We start from the raw sequence: 24067 nt of genomic DNA, 5'->3' as shown, positions 1-24067 counted from the left end.
CCCCTCTTAAACAAACCAACCACCATAGGCTTTATCATTTCTGACTATACCAAACACAAAAGATTAATTTCTTCAATGCATAATTGGGTTAAACATGATTCATGCAGTAAGGAAAAACTGCCTTTTTTTTTTTGAGCTGGTAGGGGAAAATTTGGCTTGGCAGCAGAGTGGAGAATACATATTCAGACCATACCAATGACATTTAGAAATAAGCAAATTCTAGCAGGACTGAACATGAGCCAGCAGCATACCCTGGCAGAAAAGAAGTCCAACAGTATCCTTGGCAGTATCAACTGGAACATGGCCAGTATATCAGGGAAGGTATTATCTCTCTCCACTAAGCACTTATTAGACCACACCTCGAATGCAGCATACAGTGCTGGGGCTCCCAAGAGAAGGGAGACATCAATAAACTGGAGTGAATGCAGCAGAGAAGCACCAAGAGAGTCAGGGTGTGGAGCACCTTCCCCATCAGGAGAGGCTGAGGGATGAGGGCTTGCTCAGCCTGGAGAACAGATTGCTTCAGGACCTGACAGCAGCCCCGTGGTATCTGCAAGGAGATGATCAAGAAGGCAAAGCCAGGTTCCTCAGAGCGGTGCATGATGAGAGCACAACATACATCAGCCGAAACAAGAGAGTTTCAGTCTGGATAGAAGGAAAATCTTTTTCACCCTAAGGACAGTTAAGCAGTGGAACAGTTTGCCCAGAGAGGCTGCACAGCCTGCATCCTTGGAGGTTTTCAAGATCACAGGCTAAAGCCCTGAGCAACCTCACAGTTGGCATGGCCTTGAACAGGAGGTTGAAGACCAGAGACTGCTTGAGCAGGGGGGCTGGACAAGATGACCTCCAGAAGTCCCTTTCAACCTCAACCATTCTGTGATTCTGCAACTTCCTGAGGTCCCTTCCAACCTGACTCTTCCTACGAATTTACCAAATTAAAATTTAAAAGATTAAGCTAGTTCTAAAAACAAAGTACTCCATTATTTTGGTAAGATTATTCAGATTTCTAATGACTATTCTAAATAGAAACTTAAACTAGGAGTAAAAATAGGTCTGGTTGTTTTAAATTAAAACCCACACAAAACCCATAGAACATTTGTTAGAAGTAGGAAGCTTCTAGCATACGGTTAGAAAACAATTTGTCTGTGACTAACAAAGCTCACAGTACTGGAGAGAAAAAAAAAGGAATAATCCCTACTTTCATATTTTAACACAGTGTGAAACACCGCCACATGCCAGATGCTTAAAATTGGACTGAATTTTGGATAGAGTCTTCAGAAATTAAGAATAGATTCAGACAAACAAGTAATACCAAAATAAAAAAATAAATCAAACTATAAATAATAAAAAAGGCAGAAAATTAAAGGGAGTGAGAGACAACAGCATTGGTTTCCTATTTTAATGCAGAATTATACAAGAATAAGAAACTCAATACAGTCGCTTGTTATTTCCCCCAAAATATTTTTTAAAAAAATCCAGCACTCTCAACTATGTTTTAGTTCGACTTGTAAATAAATCTCTCAAAAGCTAAGGATACATCCCCAAAATCTAGAGATGAGTGCATTTTTTCAGTTAACTGATAAAATTCTGCTTCCAGTGAAATAAATAACTACATCCCTAGGTAAACCCATCCAGGGAAGTTAGAAGATCTGACCCATTCTTCCTATTTCTTTCAGCAAATCCCTGTCAGGTCTCTGGCCATCCAGCAAACTATCTTGTGGTATAAATTTCTCATACACAAAAACCTTTCACTTAAAACTTTACATTTTCTTTCTCAAGCTTTTAGAGTTGAACCACTAGATCTTAAAAGTTATTTGCTTTTGGAAAAATCCATAAAAATCTAAAGGATGTTTAATGCTCTTTAGGAAATTATTAAGTCTAACTAATGCTTTCAGAATTGAAATCTGAAAAATAAAGTTTATTCAACTGTAAGATGTGTCTTAATGTTTAAGCTGAACCTGGTTAATTAAGGAAAATAATCATCATCTGTTGATGGAAAGAGCTACCTCCTGTGTTAAGAAACCTTTATTTAAACACTTCATATTCTATGAGTTTATTTAACAGAAGGAAAAACAGACTAGCAAGCTTAATTTAATTCTGTGGTTTAATGACTAACTCAGAAGAATGTGTATTGCATTCATTTTCCAGGAATGTTAGTATAGATTGCTTAGAAACAGAAGAGTTGTAATAGTACAGCTCGTCCCTGAACAATGCTTAGTGAGTGACTATGGTTACTACCATTAGGAGAAGTCTTTGAGATTTGGGCCTGTAACCAAGTTCATTTACAGAAGGGGAAATCCTTCTACGTACATTCAAGAAACAGAGCCTTGTCTATGATTCTGTTACTTCAATTTTCTGCCATAGAAATAACCAGAATTTGAGCTTCTCACTTTTGTGTTGAGGTACTATAAAATGGTCAAAGAAGGGGCCATAATATTTTCCTAAAATAATGCAACCGATATAATGTATACCATAGTTGATAACTCCGAGTTATCCTATTGTATAAAAGCTCAAGTTCCTGAAAGAAAATTTATGAGCTGTTTTCATTTCTGGAGGGAAAACGATGATTAGGGTAAAAGTTTAGAAAATTTGTTTAAATTATCACAAGCCTTCGCCCCACCCAATATGTAATACATCAATGATTAATGCTTTGTGATACAAAAATTAAACATAACTAATCACTGATATCAACAAATGTAAGACAGAGAACTAGGTTAAAGACAAAATGATTACATTTGATACACGCTTAGTCTTTTCTTGCATTCTTTTATCCCCATCTTAATCTAAAAGACGACACAGACTCAGTCTAACTTGTGCAAAGCCCAGTGGGTATTGTGGTACCAAAAACTAGACAGTGTGCCTTGCCCAACTGCAAGAGGCTGACAGTCAAGTTTGGAAAGGATCTCCATCAGCTACACAGCTATCATTGCTACTCCTGAAAAGAATAGAGGGCAGAAATCATCTCCTTTTTACTTTCCCTGTGAATATCTAGCTTTAGGAAAGGAGAAGGGAACAGTGAGAAAAGAGGTATCTCAGAGAGAAGGTAGAACCTACCTACTGTGATACTCCCTGTTTTGGTCTGAAGGCTGGTGTTACCTATTAGGAAAAGAAAAGGGGAAAAAAATGTTAAAAGTGTATTATTTAACGGCTTTCTGAAATTGTAACAAAGGCTAAAGTAATGTGATCCTATAGAAGGGTATTATAGTTGTAGTAGTATATCTGATTTGCATATAAAAGCAAAACAGCATAAACCAGTAATATTGCTTGAATATTTTTACTTTACAAACAAAAATGTCAACACATGTGGGTAACAACAAAGTGATTGCAGACAAGAAAAACACTGAGTAAAGCTTAAAGACACAGACTGGATATGAGAGAGAGAACAGCAGAGAGGCATTGTGAGGCTAAAGCACAATATTTTCCTATTTTATTCTGGACTGTGGGGTTTTGTTTTGTTTTAATTGCCCTGATGCCTACAACAACACTATGGATGATGTAAGCAGTTTAATAGAATGACTAACATAAACAGTTTCTGTTTTCCTTTTATATACATACATACATGCCCTCTCCCTAGGGAATTTTTGCTTTATCCTCAAATGCTACTTCCTGGACCCACTGAACATTACCTACTCCTCCAAATTTATTCTCATGTGCATGATGGTCCCTTGTCAATGCTTTTCATTGACTTCAGTGAGATCTGAGTGTGCTGGACAAACTGGAGAACTTCAAACAAAAGAGCGTAAGGCATAAAACATAGAATAGTCTCCTACTGAACTTGCGTTACTTTGAACAGGCACTGGTGTTTTAGCCTTAAAATCTCAAAATACATACTCTTCCCCTTTACCTAGGGCATCAAGAGAATTTGGAAGGAAAACAGATGTACCCCATAACAGAAAAGTCATCTATACTACTAACAGTTGAACAAAGTTTGTAGAAACTTCCATAGTTCCAAGTATGTTACACATATATCATTGCCTCACAAAAAATACTTTATATTAAAAACCTAAACCACAACATGTCATTCCTGCTACACTCTCATCCTCCCAGGAGGAGGACAGATTGACAAATAAGGTTGATCACAGTAACTGAGTCCAATTTAGTAATACACAGTATTCACAACAATTTTCAGATCTTTCAGAAGAGGCCTTTAAAAATTGCAAATGGATCAAGCTCTGGTCTTATCATTCTGTAATTACACAGTAGTAAACAACCACTAGGGTAGAATGCATTCCACTGTATATGACCTGTAGTGTTTGTCTTAGTGGTATGTGGGCTGAAAGCTAGAAAAGCAGCCTATCATCAATAGTCTTAAATTAATCGTTTCAAGCACATACTGTACAAAATACTTAGGGGTTCTGAAAATCAGAGTTGAAACAAAACCATATTTCAATGAACTTGAAAGACATTTGGCTTTACTGTTTGCTGTTTTTAAAAGGCACACTATAACTATCCCACCCTTTTCCCCATTTTATCATGAGTAGCACTTATTTTTGTACAACCTACAAAAAGCTTAGGGTTTTGTCAGCTAGCAACTCCCATGGAGCTGAAGCTAGATTATACTCTGTCTGAATATAGCCCCTGGGACTTGCAGATTTGCTGGTCTGCTCTTTGTTTTTCTAGGTTATTTGTTTTCTGTTTTGATAAGAAGGTCCTTGAAACATATTAAACATGTAGAAATCAAACTCCTATTAATCACAGACTTATATGACAGATATGACTAATATTGCGTAATGTAAACATATTCGCGTGATAGGCTCACTTCAAACATTTAGCTAGAACAAAAGTTGCTTTTAAAGCAGATAGGAATGTCCTGCTGTGTTGTGACCTGCACTGTCTACAGACAGTGCACAGAAATGCACTTTTGGTCATGTAATTGTTCCATGAAGGCCAAGAGTTAACTTAAAAATTTTAAGCTAGCCAAGTATTTTTTGGACACGTCAAGGGCAAAGAGAGAAACACCTGACTAGAGGTAATTACAGTTTAATTATTACATCCAACTGACCTCAACATTGTAGTGCAATATTATAAAGTCCAAAATATTATATATTTTTAACAGAATATTGATGACAGTGGCTTAGTGTTTCTTTTTTTGTTGCTTCTGAAGAAATAGTTCTCTTTTCTATCATGTACAAGCTTTGCTTCTCCATAAACACTATAAATCTTCAAACTACAGTATTGCAAGTCAGGATCAGTATAGGACCAGAGGCAAAAGATAGCTTTTGGGGTGTAAATAAAGGCATCACTTTACATTTTATTATTTCCATCCCTTCCATTTGTTTTGAAGACTCTCATGGTGGCAGGGTTATTCTGATGCACAGAAAAAGCAAACAAACCACCATGCAGCTTTTTACCACTTTGACTTTGCATGCCTAAAAAGGAATGAAGATAAAATTAATTTCTACAATCCCACTTTCTATACAGTGAAATCCAGAAACATAGCTGAAATTTATGGAACATACTTTGGCATATCAGATTCTTTTCAGAAGGGACTATAGAATTCCAAGCTTAAGCATTATACCATACTAACTTCAAAACACTGCAGATTTTCTACTTTGTCTTATTCAGGTGTTGTGGTTTAACCCCAGCCAGCAACTAAGCACCATGCAGCCGCTCACTCACTCCCCCCACATCCAGTGGGATGGGGGAGAAAAATCGGGAAAAAGAAGTAGAACTCGTGGGTTGAGATAAGAAAGGTTTAACAGAACAGAAAAGAAGAAACTAATAATGATAATGATAACACTAATAAAATGACAACAGTAGTAATAAAAGGATTGGAATGTACAAATGATGTGCAGGGCAATTGCTCACCACCCGCCGACCAACACCCAGCCAGTCCCCAAGCTGTGATTCCCTGCCCCCACTTCCCAGTTCCTATATTGGATGGGACGTCCCATGGTATGGAATACACCGTTGGCCAGTTTGGGTCAGGTGCCCTGGTTGTGTCCTGTGCCAACTTCTTTTGCCCCTCCAGCTTTCTCGCTGCCTGGGCATGAGAAGCTGAAAAATCCTTGACTTTAGACTAAACACTACTTAGCAACAACTGAAAACATCAGTGTTATCAACATTCTTCGCATACTGAACTCAAAACATAGCACTGTACCAGCTACTAGGAAGACAGTTAACTCTATCCCAGCTGAAACCAGGACATCAGGTCACTGACAGGATAAGGCACCTACATGTTCACCTTTTCCTATATATTAATTAGTGTGTAAATATATAAAGTAACTTCAATAACCATGTTTTCCAGCATGATTTCCTCACATAATGAAATAGTTACTAGACTATGACAGAAGGTCAAAAGCAAATTTAAAGTCCTGCACGTGAGGACAAGTCTCCCAGAAAGGTCATGCAATCTTTCTCCTTGAGAATATTCAAAGCTCAACCAGACAAGGCCATGAGCAAGTTTGCTCTGATTGAGCCCACTTCAAGCATTAGTTTGGAACAGATGTCAAATTCTTTTCCAACTTAAACTATTTTGTGGATAAAATAAACTAATAATCAATGCAACTCAACCCAAGACTTTGGCACAGTTGCAAAGAGAGGTTTCCCTTTTCTCCTATGTGCCCCTCTGTGGAGAAGTTTCACTATAATGTTACTGCCCCTTGGATAAAGTAGCACATTTCTCAGTCTCAGAGCTGTTGCCCTTTTGTTTTTCAAGTGTCAACTCAAAAGCTCAGTGGCACCCGACATCTCTAATGCCTTTTATAGAAGCTGATGAAAATGACTCAAAACTAATTTCTACAAAATAATGCATTATTCACTAAATGCATAAAATTCATTCAGTAAAAGTACAAAGCATGCAAAACAGCAATTAAGAAAGCCTAGGCACTGACAGTGTTGGAAATGTACAGCCCAAGATTCAACTACAAAATGGGTCTCAAACAGGTTTGTAAATTTTGTGTTGCCCTAACTTCAAAGTTCTCAGTGCAAAAGCAATGAGTCTAACTTAGTTTTGTGCACAGATGTACTGATTTTATGCCAACTATAGTATCAGCATACTGTCAGCTATAGGGAAATAGCAGGCTTAATTGCCTAAGAAACAATCTGCCCAAGTGTTTACAAACAAAACTACTACTAAAATTGAGCTACCTCATGAACAAAGATTAGAGGTGAAAGTGACAATTTTTTTTCTAACATATAACAGGAGTTTATCTTTTCCACTAATATATATGTGTTTATGTGTGTATATATATATGCAATGTAATGATTTAAAAGACTTTAAAAGTATTTGCTCTTACTATTAAAATATGACTGAGGAGCATGATGTTTTGCAGAAAATATTTTTCTGAAAAAACAGATTAGAAGTACTAACCAAACGTGCAATTGTTTGTAAAAGAAACAGCTAAAATAACATTAGGTGTTCCAGACCCATTTAGTAGAGAGCTCATGAAAATAATGCTGAAGTAACATAAGAAATGCCTGTATAATTTGGATACAATTCTATTTGTGTTCACATTGTTCTTCAGCTAAATGACAATGAGGCATTACTAAGGCATTACTAAGACTTAGTAGTCACTAACTACAGCAGTTATGATTTCATTTTTGTACCACGAAAACAAAAAATGAACTTTTGGATGTGCACAGAGGCATGAACATGCTCATAAAGTGATCATTCCACAGTATTGTATCGGTTTGAAATTAGAAAAACAAAACAAAACAGCTTATCAGACAGAAGTACCAGTAACAAACCAGTAACTCTACATTTTAGGAAAAATACAAGAAGAAGAAGAAAAAAAATATCTTATTTCTGCCTATGCATGCTGAAGTGAACTTTACCTAACAGGTTTAGAAACCATTCTTAAATTTGTCCATTCTGTAAATGGACAAAGGAGTTGCTCCTTTAAGGAAGAAATGAGTCATTTCTCAAGCAAGATAACACAAAATTTCTAAGAAACTGCAGCAAATTGTTTATAAGGCATGCAGCTGGAAATCTGGAACTCTGACTGACCTGAGTAATTTTCAGGCTTTGTACATCCTTCAGTTTATTTTACTTAATGTTAAATCACCACAAATTCATTGCAGCACAGTCAGAACTCAGTGGGATTTTTGTTAAATTAGAAAACCACACCAGATTCCAACCTTGACTGCTGTTTCTATAAAAGACTCTCAAGTTAACTAGTTTTAGTTCTAGGTGAAGTACATTAAAGGGTGGATGGATTAGAGACTTTTTTTTCCCCCAATCAAAGAACAGAAACTTTCACCACTTTATTAGTACAGGGCGCCAGCACACACACAGACTATTTCTGCTAAAATCTTCTAAATACGATCAAGTTCTTAGTAGATGCTGTAAGAGTTACTTCTCCTACAAAGAAAATAAAGGATGGAGAGAGGGAAAGAGTAGCCTCTTTACTACTTTGTGTAATTTCATTGCTGAATTTTAAAATATTTTGACATCCTTAGTATGTGTGATGTTTCTTTCCTGTAATATACACTTCTTGCTATTTCACAAGTGTGCTTATAGAATTGTTTTTTTTTTTTAAATAAATACAGTATGCTATATGGTAAATTCTCATCAATTCAGTCTTTAACAAAGACAGAACTGTTTTGTTCATATACTGTGCACAGCTGATTTAGTGACAGTCTATAGCATTAGTCCATTTGTTACTGTAAACATTATGAATACCTTCAAAGCAGCCAAATTTGTGACAGTATTTCCTTCTTACCGTGAATACTTCCCAGCAGAATATCACCAGCTACTGAAGACAGAGATGATGTTTCTGCATAGAGATACTTAGTTTTCAGCAGCCCATCTTCAGTAGATATGTTGATGGATGTCCCCTGCAGCTTCTCTATATTCACACTCTAAGAAAAATAAACTTAAATAAATGTAATGGAAAACTTGTCATCACAGTTTGAAAAGGCAGAGGGAAGTAACACTATTAAGAGGCAAAACAAACGGAAAGCAGTTGTTGGTACAGAACAAAAGGAATCAAGTTCTTGGTTAAAAGCTACACAAGACAAAAATACCCAAACTTTTTCATCCAAGAGCTCTGACCAATAAGTTAATGATTCTTTACAACATTCCTATGAATTATTGCATCCATCATACAGGTAAAGAACCCAAATAGTCACAAATGGATGACAGAAAAACTTGATTTATTTTTAAAAACCAAACCACTTCATATTGAAAAGAAAAAAAGGATTAGCTTTAATAATGAAGACTTAATGTTCATATAGCATTAGGACACTTAAAGCATTGGTAATCAGTTTTCTGCCACCACATACTGAAACATCCACTCTGTTACATACAGCTATTTATACAGATTTTTAACTGGCTCACTTTGTAGACATAGCTTTCATGAAAGTTTGCAAAAAAACCAGAGCTGCTCTTTTTCTCAGCATAATTGTTCATATTACCTTGGTTACTCAGGCCTCTATTCTTGGACTTAAGCCTCAAGCTATACAAAGCCTTGAAAAATGAGGGATAAGATCTCAATTTCTACTTCTTTTCAACAGAAATTGAGAGAAAGGATAAGAATTGAAAAGTTGCACTATGGATAGATTTGGGGAATAAAAGGTGATAGATGAGGTTATCTATGTACAAGTGACCAGTCGTGTGACATAACCTACACCTATATGAACAAACCAGAACAAATCACATGCTTGTGCAACTACCATATGAATTTAATTCTATTCCTCCTCTGTTAAACTTGATTTATGATGGAATCATGCAATAGTTCATACTTAACCCCCACTCAACTTGTTTTATTTTGCTTACGCAGACTTTAAGTGAACTGCACAAAATCCTTATTCATTTCATGAAATTACATATGGCCTTCTAGATCAAACTGTGCCTTATATCAAATTATCTTTAAATCCACTTTGTCATTTTAGCATTATCATCTTGTGGAAAAAAGTTAATATGAAAAAATAAGTCTGCTGACCCTTCCAGTATTATATTACATAAACTATGGATGAAGTAAGAGGTATTCTGACAAACAGCAATTAGTCTTGTACAAACTCCATCCTGTATTGTGTCCCAAGCAGCTGGTTTAGTATGGACTACAGGACAGCCAAATTATACTGTGACCTCTCCAATCCATACACACTGAGCTTTACAGCATCTTTACACCTTAACTCATAAGATTACAGAATGGACTACTGTCTTAAGACTTTTGACGTGATGCTACAATACAAAGTAGGTCTCCAAGAATGTAACAAAATACACTAACCTTTAAGAAAATGTGGTCATCAAAGTGCTGTGCTAGAATTAGAGATATGTGACAGTCAATATCTACAATCTCTGCAGGTGATGCTGCTTAAAGCTATGCTACAGTATCTGAGCATCAACAGTAAACAAAACCAATGATACTAAGGCATAATTTGTCACTACTGAAAGTTACAGCAATTCAGCTTTTCAATCTTCCAATGCTTCTAACAGAACTCTAACAAGCAGACACCTTAACAAACATAAGTTTACACTGCAACTGTCCTAGGAATGTTTCCCACAGAGTATTCCACTACTTCCTCACCCAGGATGGCAAAGTGTAAACCTGCTGAGGCACATGGCCAAAGCAACAAGTAAAAGAAAAGCCACTGTAATTTTAGGCTCTACAATCCAAACCTGTTCTGAAGAGAGTTAAATGACTTGTAAAAAACCTTTCCAATTTTAGCAGGGCCATCACTGCTATCAGCACAATGAAAATAGAGTGAGGCACACTTTTGCGGGGGTGGAGGGTAGATAAAATGAAAATATCAGCATAGTTTGAGTGCAAACTGGCTGCCTTGTGGCATTCCTGAACTGGAAGAGGAAAGCCCCAAAAGCTACATCTGTTACTATGATATGCAAGTCTTGACTCTATTTAGACATTTATCTTATTTAAATATTATGAAGTGCTTTATTATAAACAAGCTCACATACCAACTCATCTTATTCAGCCCCAACTACCTTTCTTAAAAATGCACAGCAATAAAGAGTTGTCTCAGCACAAGATAAAAAGTACTGAGTCAGCTAGTTACAAAAAAAAAACCCACAAAAACCCAACCACAACAACAACAAAAAAAACCACAAAACCAAACACCCTACCAATACAATGAACATTTGCTTCAGAATAACCCAAATCGGGGAGGGGGGGGGCAGGGAAATCAGTCAGACTGCTCAAGACTAAAAAGTATTCTAGATAGTGAAAGCATGAAGAAAAGATAGGATTACTTTTTACTGAGACTAAATATGTTTCAGTCCCAAATTCTTTAACATTTATGAATTTTTGGCAGAACATAGATGTTTGGCTCTGCTAAGTAAGTGGTATAGAAAAGTCCCCGTGGTACAGATTAGCTAATGACTCCCCAGTCAAACAAATTTGATTATTTTTGTCCACTGAACCACCAGGTTTTCTGGAAAAATTCCTTCCCTTGAGAGTAGAGCCTTGGGAGTTGCAGTTACTGAGACTGACCACATGCTCAAGTTCCATCAGTTTCTTACCCTTTTAAGAAAAAAGGTCAGTCTACCTTCATAAATCAGACTGAGAATGTTTTTGCACCTGAACAGATTTCAAGATGAAAACTAACATCTTCCTATGTTTAAATACAACATAAACAACTCCTTCCCAACATATTCTTCTTCCTGGCCTTCCTTTCTGTGCTACCCTTGCTCAGATACTTTACTAGTGTCTTCTCCATTTTCCCCCTTAAAAATATTCTCTATTTCTCAAGTGCTTAGTGTCTTTTACCACATCCTTTCCCTCCCCACCTCCAGGAGGGGGCTGGAAATGCTGACATAGCCATAATTACATAATGATGACTACAACTGATGGAAGAAACATCTCATACAAACATACACAGGAGACATAAGGCTGACAGATTATTAACAGAAGTGGCCAACCAAGAAAAGAAATCTCACACTGTCCTTCCTAACTACACAAACTTTGTTGATGAGAAGTCCAATAACATAAGCCAAAGTATTGTTCCATAGCTGTAAAATTCCAGTCAAAAATTACTCACTTCACTCAAGTCATTACACCTTAACAAATGTAAGAGTGACTTCTAACAATATTACAGACTATATAAATATTTATGATCACGAAGAAGCACTTCAACTTAATATGCATGAAGTTTGTTTTATTCTTTCAGGAAGACAGTGTGTCTGAAAAAAGTTTTCAAACAGCATTTAAAGACTCAAAGCAAAACAATTACATTTCTCATTTTCATGAACTATATTTTCACGTAGATATAGATCTAATAATTTTTCTACCATCCACTTGTTTTTATCAACACCAGCAAGATGCTATTTGTAATGAACTCCATGGACTGCATTGGTGTAACAAACTAGTTTGGGACAAATGACTAAGCAGCACAACTCTAAAGACCACCACCATGCTATTACGTTGTGAACAGCATGAATCCACAGCAGTCAAAGCACGTCCTAGATTGCACCCAATCTTATTCACTGGTAGAATGCAAGGATTCCAGTCTTCAGATCCCTCCAACAGAAGCCCTCTGCAGAAAGATGGATGACACACCAAGAAAGCTGTAAACTACTTCTGCCCTATTACACTCCCTGTGGCTACTAGTGGCTTAGGATGGATCCTAACTCCACTAACTAGTAATAGTCCCAAGCGAACTGCCAATCAATTAGCACTGATCAGTCCAACTGTGGCATCAAGAGAGCATGTCACAGTCAGATGTTACCCACTCTGCTTTATGCTGGGAAGTCTTGCTGGGATGAAGTAATGTTCATGCAGAAATACCAATCATAGAATCATTTAGGTTGGAAAAGACCTTTAAGATCATTGAGTCCAACTGTAAACCTAACACTACCAGATCCACCACTAAACCATGTCCCTAAGTGCCACAACTACACACCTTTTAAATACCTCCAGGGATGAATCAATTAACCACTTCCCTGGGCAGCCTGTTCCAATGCTTGACAACTCTTTCGGTGAAGACATTTTTCCTAATATCCAATCTAAACCTCCCCTGGCACAACTTGAGGCCACTTCCTCTCGTCCTGTCACTTGTTACTTGGGAGAAGAGACCAATACCCACCTCACTACAGCCTCCTTTCAGGTAGTTGTAGAGAACAATAAGGTCTCCCCTCAGCCTCCTTTTCTCCAGACTAAACAATCCCCAACAATAGTACAGCTACAGCAGCCTCTGGGCTCTTCTATACATAAAAGGCAGGCTAGCATCCACTACAAAGAAATGCAGGCAATTTAATGTTGGCAGTTTTTGGAAAATCCAATGGCAAGTTTCTTAGTTTACAGAGAGATGTTAAGAACAGCTCACAGCTGGCTCAGTGTAAGTGAACATAAGATCTCAGAACCCAGTCTACAAGGTGTAGAACAGTGCTAAATGGCACTTCACAGAGGTGATTTTGGACTCCTAGAACTTAATAGCTTGATCTCAGTTCTACCCTTGGCTAGGGAGAGCTACCTGCACTTTCAGATTCTTTCCAGTGGTGCTGGTTTTAAGGGTACCTATTGATTCTAACAGAGTACTGCATGCATCCAAGCTACTTCCAGACTTGGCTTGGCTCCACATGTTCATATTGCAATGCTTCAGATCTAATGAGTCCTAAGGCAACCAGTGGCATGGATATTATGATGCCTAAACATTCAAGTTGAGCCCAAAAGCCAGACTGGGTACAAGAACTGTAGCATTATGGAAGGGAGTCTAGCTCTACATTATTTTAAATAATGGAGAGTTGACTCCTTATGGCAAGAAACCAAACCAGATTAGAGTAGTATGATGTTTGTCTTATACTGCCATCTGCTGAAAAAAGCAAGCTATTTCTCTATGAAACTCTATTGCTGGTCATGATTCTTCTCATTGCATCTCAGAACTATATGTCATTATATTTCCTCAGCTGCAAAGAAACATGCAAACCTTCTACTCTTCCGTTCTTACAACCATATAATGCTGGAAGCGTACAGCATGTACAAATATCAAGCCACTATTCATGAGAGACTAAAACTCATGGGCCTATTGTAGAATCCAGGTGCCTAGATATCAGCCAAGTAAAAAGTTTAAGAGGGTTGTGAGGGTCTACATAATTAAAGCTTATGAGCTGTATGAGCTAGCACAATACAACCTCTGTACTGATAGAATGATCACATGCTTATTCCTGCTCTTTCTGTGGAGCCTGTTTACTAATCCAAATCAAGTATAAGATAAGATAGTATAATTAACCAGACAAATTTAAGTTAACAGTCAAATGACAATCAACCAGTGAGGGTCATTAAATATTCTTCAGCTCATTCTCAAAATTTAGTCATTTTGCAACAGACAAGCTGAATAAGCCACTGAAGACAAAGTTTTACTTCTTACTTACACCCTTCTCTGTTGCACGAATATCTGTATTTCCATAAAGTGTTCCAAGACCAATTACTTTACCACCATTTGTCCGTATATCAATTTTATGGCTCTGAAAAAAAGTTTAAAAATCATATGGTTAGGATAATCATATTTAGAAAACAATACGCAAAGCATTTTTTCAAGCTGTACCACAATAACCACCTTGGATCACAAACTTCCATTTTACTGTAAAGGTTTCTTCTCAGGTGATTGCCAAATGTGCTGTTTATTTCCAGTGGAGTCAAACTCAAAACAAGTCACCTTTCTTTGTAACTGAAACACAAGGGAAAGAATGATGCTGAGGAACCTTTTAATCTCAATACAGGTGGTTTTTTTTGTTTTGGTTTGTTTTTTTGAACTAGAAAAACATTTACTCAGTATATATTAAAATAAGCAGCAGGGGAAGAAAGAGGGAACTTTGTATTTTATTTATACTCCATCCAGAAACCAAGGTATGCATATACCCAGTGCTGCAGCAGATGAGAAACACGAGCTGGCAGTGAAAAATGAACTAGCAAACTGAAACTTTCCAGTGATCTGGAACCTACAGTGTCACAGAAGTCTGTAAGATAATCATATATATATACACACACAAACACACCACAGAGCTACTTAAGCTTGGAGTATTATGACTACCCATAAGCTTCTATGGATGCATACCAGTGCAAACTGGAGGCCTGCAAGTACAACCAGATCCTACAGTGTTTCATTCCAAACAGATTCTAATTCAAGTTAGGTATTTTGCATACATCCGCATTACAGTCTCAAGTTTTTCCACAAAGAAACCATGTTTCAAGTCAAAAAATGCTATAGCCCTCATACCTTTCAGCTGTTGCATAAAACTGACAAAGAGAAAAAAAATGTACAGAAATACACACAAACTAATCTCAGAAAGACAAAAAACCCACAGGTCTTGACAGTAAAAGCCAACCATTTGTGAGAAGGGAGAAGGGGAAAAAAATAATTTAAAAATCAGATTTAAATCATTTAACTGTATTCATAAGCTGCAACTTCAACAAATCTTGACTTTAAGTAGTCTAGGTATCTCGACAGCAAAGCTCTTTTGCTTAAGTTCACCAGCGTGAACATTGGAATAACACAGAATTAAAATTCAGCATTTTTTATACTTAATGCTGGATATGCTCCCCCCACCCCCATATCCTTCATTTTCCCATACCACCACTTCCATTTTTGGATATATTTGTTTCTGTTGAAAAGGGTATTATTCCTGTAGATGCTATTTAATTTAGGACACCATTTGTTAAATTTGACAATCAAGCATATCAGAAATATTCAAGGTATGTAGATTATTATACACCTGTCTGGATAAGCGATAATAAATTGAATTAACTAGGTCTAAGCAGATGACAAGAAGATTAAGGACTTTTTTTATATATATATGAAATCAAGTTTGCAATATGGAAAACATGGACTTATACTGCTCCAACACATTTCTGATGAAAGACCAAGAATCGGAAGTTTCATGGGGTTTCATAAGTCAGGAAGAACTCTACAGCAGTGTTTCTTTGTTTTTGTGTTCCCAAGTCTTGCTTTCTCCTCTTCATTTAAGACGCTTCCCCACAGTAAAATGCAACGCCCCTAACTTGAGACTACAGCAGTGCTTCAGACCTTTTAAAGGTTGTAAATAACTTAGTGTTCAGTTAAGCTTCTATACAAATATAATAGATGATTCTCTCCATATACAGTAAACAGGGTAAAGCTAAATTAGATGCTTCAGCCAGACATCACAGTTCCTTTGAGGCAGTTACATTAGGCATATTATCAGAATAATGGTTAAAAAGCAAATCATCCAAGCATATAACTTGAGAAAAATACAGGAACTCATAAGATTAGAAGAATTTATGTATAGCAATGACTTACCAGTATGGCCACTGATAGTTAAATAAAATAAAACCACAACATACACACTTATTTCCTCAATTTTTTTTTTAATCTATCATTTTGGGGATAGAAAAATCTTTGATAGGGACACAGGTACCTCAACTTTCTTCTCCAGAATTATTAGACTTATCCCTATCCTCTTAAAAAAAACAGGCTTTCAGAGGTAGGTGTCAATAGAGACACCTAACACACAACAGGATTTGCTGAGAGAAGCAGCAAGTTATAATGGTCAGGTAGCTTTTTCATTAAGAGGGAACATTCCACTAGCTAAAAGTAAGAAACACTAATTTGTCATAGGGCTTCTCCTAGCGAGGAAGAAAGGTTTGAGTAAGGAAGAGGTAAAAGGCTGTCAAGGCCATGACAGGTGTTAAAAGAAAAACAGAAAAACTTGTTCAGTTCACAGAAAGGAAGGACAGCGGTGCAGGTCTTTAACAAATCAGGCTCAGACATGGTGTGTGGTGAGGAAGCATGGCAGGTCTTCCACTGACCATGCACAAGACATCTGGAAATTCTTGTTATCACTGGCACAGTCAAGGAGTCAGAAGTAACCACTGAACACAGAAACAAAATTGAAGGGTCTCCTTGGTCCCACTGTCACTGCTAAGCTGATGGACTGTAGTAAGAAGCAGGAGGAAGAAATCAAAAAGAAGCAGCACTATACTCTGAAGAAGACCTAGAAGTCTAACTGTATTTTGGAATTACTGCTACTATCAGATGACCTAGAGACTTCGAAGGGATAGGGTGAACTGCGCTTTTGCCAATTACAGAACAACAATCAAGAAAAAATAATCTCAATAAAACAACCCTCAACAAATCTCACTGGCCAGATAATGCCTACCACACCAAAAGTACCAGTCAAAATCCATTAGAAAACTCATAGAGAATACTCATCTTTTCTGTTCAATTACTAGCATGCATGATTAAGGAAAGTAGATGTCAAATTTCTAGGTCTTCTGTAAAGACACCATACAGTATACCAAAAATCAGCAAGTTTTTTGAATTACAAGTTATACAAACAACTTCTTGCAGTCTGTGGCAAGAGAATTAGCAGTCATGAAGCTGCTTGCTGGTGCTCTTGAATAAATAAATAAATAAATCTGGTCATGTGGGGATTAAAGTCATTGATCAACAATCGTTTGCTCTCTACTGTAAAGAAAGAGTCTACTGCTTTGCTAGTCAATGAGGTTTGTGGAGAGCATGATAGTGAAGCAACATTAAACAGCTCTTGAATCCATCCAGGGGAGGGCAGTATCACTTCAGTTTGCTCAGTAAAGCACATTCCCTGAAGGGGAATTGGCTCTTGTGCTGTACTACAGAATCTAGTCTGTAAGATTTTCAGTAGCTTTGAAAAAACCCCAAAGGTGAATAATTCTGCTTCTCACTAATAATTCTGCTTCTCTGCTAATACAGAGTATAATTCCTGAACCTGCATTAGAAAAAAAATGAGTTACAGTTGCCTTACTAGAACTACAGTACTTCTCAAAAACATTAGACTAAGAACTGGTTGTATGGCTAAGAGATACTGTAATTGAACAATTGTTTCCTCTTGCAAACACCTGCATGGTCGGTAATTTTAATTCAAAACCTTCATCTCACTACTTCAGAGTCAACAAAACCAAGAGTGGTAACATATCTTCTCTATTCCCATATGTTGAAGCTATCACAGTAACCAGAACAAAGACAACCACTCACCACTCACAACCCAAAAGAATACTTCGGGTAACTATTTTGGTTAAAAAAGCCAAAGCCTTATAATCTACCAAAGCTCTGTTTTAACAAGAAATTTGCAGTTCTTTCTTGATACTTTAAATATTAAATGCCTTCTGCTTTCTGGGACAAGGCCATTCTTCTCATCTGAGGCTTAAGGGAACAAAGAAGCTTCCTGTGGCCACCAACGTAGTGGACACAGAGGTGCATGCACAGGGGAAGGATCATCTTTTACACTTGTAGTCTTCCTAATATTTTTGTGAATCAAGCAAGGCTCAAAGTTGACAGAGGAAAAAAGCAACACCAAGCTCCTCTAAACTATAATGAGGCTGTGGAGGAGTTGGTCTCAGGAGCCCCAAACTGGTGACTTTGCAGCCTTCTTTTCAGTTCATTAGAGAGTATTGTTTCATTGCTCATTGAAGTCTCAAGGATAATAGAACTGACTTTTTAATTTTTAAAGTTCAACACTTTTCACACCTCAGATTATATATGAAAAAGGTGCCCATGAAATTAGTTAGTTGTCTTTCCTGAGAATCCTCTTTTTCCATGACATCACAAGAAATTCCTGACAATTGTGATGGCATGCTGTGATTACTGTCACTATTGCTGACTAAAACTACCTTGTTTTCTCATATTATGTAGTTTCTCATGTACTGCTGTTTGCTGCTATGTAAGAGAGTAATGTTTAACCAAAGCTTTAGACAGCAATAACACATATAGTACTGTTAATTTTTTGTTAGATTTTAGTTACCTTTTTAAGAGTAATATGGTCAATTACACAGAATCTGGAAGATTCCAGTTGTCTGTAGTTCACTAAATATGGAGTAAACCTAGCTCTATTGTATATTAAATTTCCCCTTAAGTTCAGTTTCCCATATGTGCAATATAAAATCATATATTACCATGGTAGAGAAAAACATTGAAAGATTTTTCATATCTCAAAAATACTTAAACTTATGAATTACCCTATTTGAAAAGCCCTTCTTTTGAATTTATACCAATTCCTGCAGGTACCATCCCAATTATTCAAGTGAATTTGATTCCAAACAGCACCTAAGTGACATATACTTTGATTATTTTTACAAAAGCCTATGTCAGCAAACCTGAAGTCTTAAGACTGAAGAAACAAGGTCATGACCATGATTTATACAGTATTTATCAGATATATTTCAGTCATGTATTTTGGACATGTAATGTGTAACTTCTGATTGAAAATTAACCTAAAGAGTTTGTCAATAGCACTGATATATCAGAATTATTAAAACAAAACACAGGAAAAAAAGCAGCATACTGCAAAGTCCCAACTGAGCAAGCATAACTATTAACCTACTAGACAGGAAATAGCAGTCTGTCTTTTTTTTTTGTTTTTTTTTGAGGAGCAGGATGGACAGAGATCAGGCTTACTGCTGTCACTGCTTCTGCCGACTTTGGCTATCAAAGGTACCTGGACTTCTGACTCCACATCATTTAGTATTATTGACTTTGTGTCATAATGGTATGTGATAAATAAAGGTGAGATGCTACACACATAGTAACACTTCAAAATACCAGAGTACTTCTCATCTCCAGAACTGGTACTTAAGTTCTTAAACTATATTCCACCACACAATCCCTTTTAAAACACTGATGGGGTGGGGGAGGGTTCTTCATACCTTTATTGACTGCAAGACGCTAGTCCCCTTCTCTGTTTCTATTTTGCAGTTATCACATTCTATTTTCTGAATCTTCACACAGCCAGTCCCTGATGTTTTGATATCCAGATCTAGAATTAAAAGTTTTATTAGCAACAGAATGAGAAGAGTCAGATCTATTTAACACAGTACTTGATCGCTTTATATAGTAATTACATATAGTAGGGAGAAAAAGCAGCTTGTTACTAAAGAATCTTCTTGCAAAGTTTGGCCATATACTTTCAATTGCATGACTAGTCACTATCAACAATTGACACTGAAAATTTTGTAAGCCTGTGTATGGCCATCCAGCTTCGAGAGAACATTGCCTATTGGCAGCAGAGTGACTGTAACCTCTGGCAAGGAATCAGCAGGGTGCGGTCCTTTAGTGAAGATTTATCTTTTTTTTTTTTTTTTAACCCACTCCCAAACTCCACCTCCATCTCATAGCTACCCTAGTCACCAATTCTATTAGCAATTCTACTGAGACATTTGGGTACCCTGACAGGGATTTTGGGGTGGGAAGGTTGTCTGGCTGTCTAAGGCCACATGTAGAGTAGTAAGATTCCACAGCACAAATACATTGGTCTTGCTTAGACCTACACTGCTTCAACTAGCAAGCAGCATAACACAAGAACAGGTATAGAGGAGTTTGCATGTGTCATTCCTCTCCAGCCTTCTGGAAGGCCTGACCTACCCTCCTGGCATGAAGAAGCATGTTTGCCCTTAGTCTGAATCACCTCACCTTATTACTGTTTATAGGCTTTCACAAAGAAAAGTCACTAGGTTTTGTAGATAACTCTGTCATCAAGGGAGTGATTTATGGGCTCATAATGCTTCACGCAGGAGCAGCAAAAGCCTTTTTCTGCCACTTGAGCTCACCCCTGAGTTTAAGGAACCAGGAAGAAGTTTGAGAATGTGCAGTCTAGGGATTCTGACTATACTACTAATAATTTATATAAATGACCACCATAACAACTGGCAAAAGGTAAAGGCAGGAGAAGAAAAGTGGTTTTGTTGTTCTAAGGAAAAAAGACAAAGGAGAAAAAGAAAAATTGAACAGGAGTCAGAAGTGTTTGCTGCAAGACACATAACTGGAGGACTAAGAGAGAGATAGTGAGCCTATTACTCTCTAAAGAAAAGGAGATTATCTGGGAAAGAAACTTTCATTTAAACACCTGTGAAAGTCTTTCTTCCACCTCCACTAGCTGCTAAGGTGACAAGAAATATGAGAAGGAGAATCGGAGTATGTATAACACACTCTGCAACACAGCAGAGGCTGAAGATCAATACTGTCACACTGCTGCTCAGGACAAACACTGCAACCATGATGGCAGTAGCTTGCAGATGAAGGCAAGAGATTGAGAGCTCCAATTCACAACGAAGGGAAGTTTTTCCACCTAATAAGCCAGGAGAATCCAAGAGGCAGAGATAAAACATGTTAGGTCTTTGCTGCAAGAGTGCTACCTTATTGCCACAGTAAGCTAAGAGGTTAAATTTAGTGAAGGATGCCGACTGTGTTTGCAGGTAACAATTCCCTAAGAAAGAGGGCTAGGAGGACTGGATAAGCAGGTTTTCCAGAAAGCAGTTTTATTTGGAGATCTTATTTTCTTAGCATCTTCACAGAAGACTTCCAAGAAAGATTTTAATCAAACTGTGTGTTTCTTAAATTTAAAGTAAACTCTAAGATAGGCTTTGAGGCATGTAAAAGCACAAAACCTAGCAAACTGGACTGGTGACTATCATCAGAGACTCAAGGGCCAGCTCCACAAGGTTTTATGTTGTTAAAGCCTAGACAGTTTCATGAGACTAAGAATATCTGAGTGGTATCTGAGATATTTCAATTTGATCGATGCTGATCTACAGATTCTGAAGTTGAGACAAAACTTTTCCATAGGGTTTTACTTCTCAGGGAGCAGTTGGATTGTTTAAACACAGTTCCCAGAGACACAAATAGAGGCACTCTCCAAACATCTACATTTGAAACAATATGTCCCTGCACAGCACAAACCTGTAGAGTTCAAAAAGAAAGCAATATTATTTTTGAAATACAAGCTGTCTTGCTCAAAACTGCTCAATTCACCCACTGGAAAACTGCACAGTCCTTGGGAGGATCTACATCTGAGACTTTTTTAATTTCGCTTTCTGAGAAGAGAGAGGTCCAAAAGCCAGTTTGCCTGTGCAAATCTTTGAATTCAATCAACCTGATACCCTCTTGCCCTTATTGTTTCTGTCAAAAGGGGTGAGGAAAAGGCTTAAGAGCAGTCAGTTTAGCCATTATACCAATTTAGTAGGACTTTTACAAGTATAAGGTTAAAAACTGCTGATCCTGCAGGGCATATTATGGCCATAATTTGAAAGGTAGATTAGTAGTATAATCCTAGCTGTATCAAAGATGGGTGTCAAAAGAGGACATGCAAGTCTAGGGATTCATGAGCATGCTGTTAAAAAACACCAGGGATTCCTGGAGACATACTTTGTGCCTTGATCCTCTGCAGAGTTACAGCGCTTTGCTAGCCTTGATATACCAAAAATTAGTGGACAAGTAATGGAGCCCCTCTGTCTCACAAATAGGCTTCCTGAAGCAAGGACAAATGACTCCACAAAGAGGCAGGCTAAAAGCTGGATAATATTGCTAAAGAAATTTTAACAAGCAAGGAGGAACAGGATACAATGTTTCAGTGCCAAAGCTCCAAAAATAGCTAGCTTGATTCCCCCTTAGCAAAGATGAGGGCTGAAGCCACACAAACCTCAAAAAATGCATGAAGGTCTCTGAGGTGCAAAGGATTTGTATTGGAAATAAAGGTACATAGGGGAAAAAAGAACTTTGGTATCAGAATGTAGGCAGGGGTACCCCAGAAATACCACCTTAAGCTGTAATATTTGAAATAGACTGGAAAATTACTGATTTTAAAGTGACTCAGCAGCCCTGGACTACTAGAAGTACTTCATGATGATCTACTTCTCTGCTCAGAGGAAGCTTACCAGTAAGTAAGCATGCATGTAAAATAATTCAGTCCAGGACAAACTATTTATTGAGGGCGTCAGATTATAGCATCTGCTACTCTGAGGCTGTAACTCTGCCATACTTAGGAGTAGACACTGATGACCTTTTTTTCCAACTCATTAAAATGTTAAGACTTCAGAAAAATACACTGTTGAAAACATTCACATTCGCTTTCCACTAACATAAAAAGCAGAAACAAGCAGTCCCGGGAGCTTAGGTTCTCCCCTCATATAAGCAGGCATAAAAATTGTTTAAGTGATCCCATAAAATTATGAATTTGGTAATTCACAGAAACCTTCAAGACCCATACATTCATTCAGTTGGCTTAGTTCCACAAGTATCTACAGTGTTTAGCCAAACAGCTAAGTGATCTCAGGGACTTAAATAAGACTAATGTGGAAGAGTTAAGCTTTCCCAAGGAGAGAATCAGTAACAAAAAAACATACTAGCTTACAAGTGGGCTTAGCCCAGGAGTGCTTGATCCTGTGCCAGAGGGGACAGAGCTTTGGTATTCTACTCCATGAATCTTGGCTACCACTTCAACACTCAAGGTTCTCCTCCTTGACTTTGAAGCCTCTGTTCTCTTCACCATGGTACAATATGCAAAAAGCATTGGAACAGTTTGCCAAAGGAGGTTGTATAGTCTTCATTCTTGGGTGTTTCAAAACCAGACTGGATAAAATCCTGAGCAGCCTCCTCTGACCTTGGAGCTGACCCTGCTTTAAACCAGAGGTTAAACTAGAAACCTTCTGAGGTCCCCTCCAACCCAGATTATCCTGTGATTCTAATACAATATGTATGTACTAAAGCAAAACATCAGAACAGCAAAACATGGTAAAACAAGACGGATGATTCTCAAATTCTGGTTATGCAAGACCTCAGTTAGGTTTACTTCTGAGTACTCCGACACTGTACAGTAACCAGAAATCAAAGAGCTGGTTTTAGGTTTAATTAGCACATGCAGTTCGACATGCTAAGACACAGGGTTCTCTATGTGCTAAGCAGACTGCGAACCTACAGCCATGTGCCTACACTGTCCCTGGAATAAATAGCTAACGTATACACGTGACCTGAAGAAAAATAAATAAGTAATCTAGATTAAACAGAAATTCATTGACATCTATCATCTTTGAAGGTTAAATGTATCAGAGAGGATTATCAGATTGTGCATGATATTGAAAGACTATACACAGCATAAAACTAGACACTAAGACAGAAATAGAGGATCCTTTAGTACTTGCCCTGCTGAGCTGCTTACAAGTTGCTTTTGGTTTAAAATGCATACTTAAGCTTATCCTCCAGCATCTTCTGCACATGCTCTTCGGGGTGTAAGGAGTTTTACCTAACTTAGAGCTTCCTGGATAAGCTCCAACCTAAATTGCAAAAGCTGTTATGAAATGCCTTCACTTCCAAAATAAAAAAAGAAGCTAGAATACTGTAAAGACATTCACATCAACTTCTCAACTTCTTACAGCTAAGTGACAGAAAG

At 37.4% G+C, this 24067-nt stretch overlaps 1 protein-coding gene across 2 annotated transcripts in view; it reads right to left on the bottom strand.

Moving 5' to 3' along the window:
* FAM185A (family with sequence similarity 185 member A) overlaps nt 1-24067 on the bottom strand; it is a 48014-nt gene that overhangs the window by 20237 nt on the left and 3710 nt on the right. Inside the window, exons 2-5 of one of the 2 annotated variants that reach the window (XM_069801773.1) lie at nt 19554-19663; nt 14270-14362; nt 8664-8802; nt 3055-3096 (exon numbers count right to left, since the gene is read on the bottom strand). In XM_069801773.1, the coding sequence (XP_069657874.1) occupies nt 3055-3096; nt 8664-8802; nt 14270-14362; nt 19554-19663 (384 nt within the window). The remainder of the gene's footprint in view (nt 1-3054; nt 3097-8663; nt 8803-14269; nt 14363-19553; nt 19664-24067) is intronic. The other variant, XM_069801774.1, reaches the window with a different exon arrangement.

Source organism: Haliaeetus albicilla, chromosome 14 (genome assembly GCF_947461875.1).
Source record: "Haliaeetus albicilla chromosome 14, bHalAlb1.1, whole genome shotgun sequence".
NCBI classification, from domain to species: Eukaryota; Metazoa; Chordata; class Aves; order Accipitriformes; family Accipitridae; genus Haliaeetus; species Haliaeetus albicilla.
Note: the sequence above shows the minus strand (reverse complement) of the source record. Positions and strands in the feature narration are given on the sequence as shown.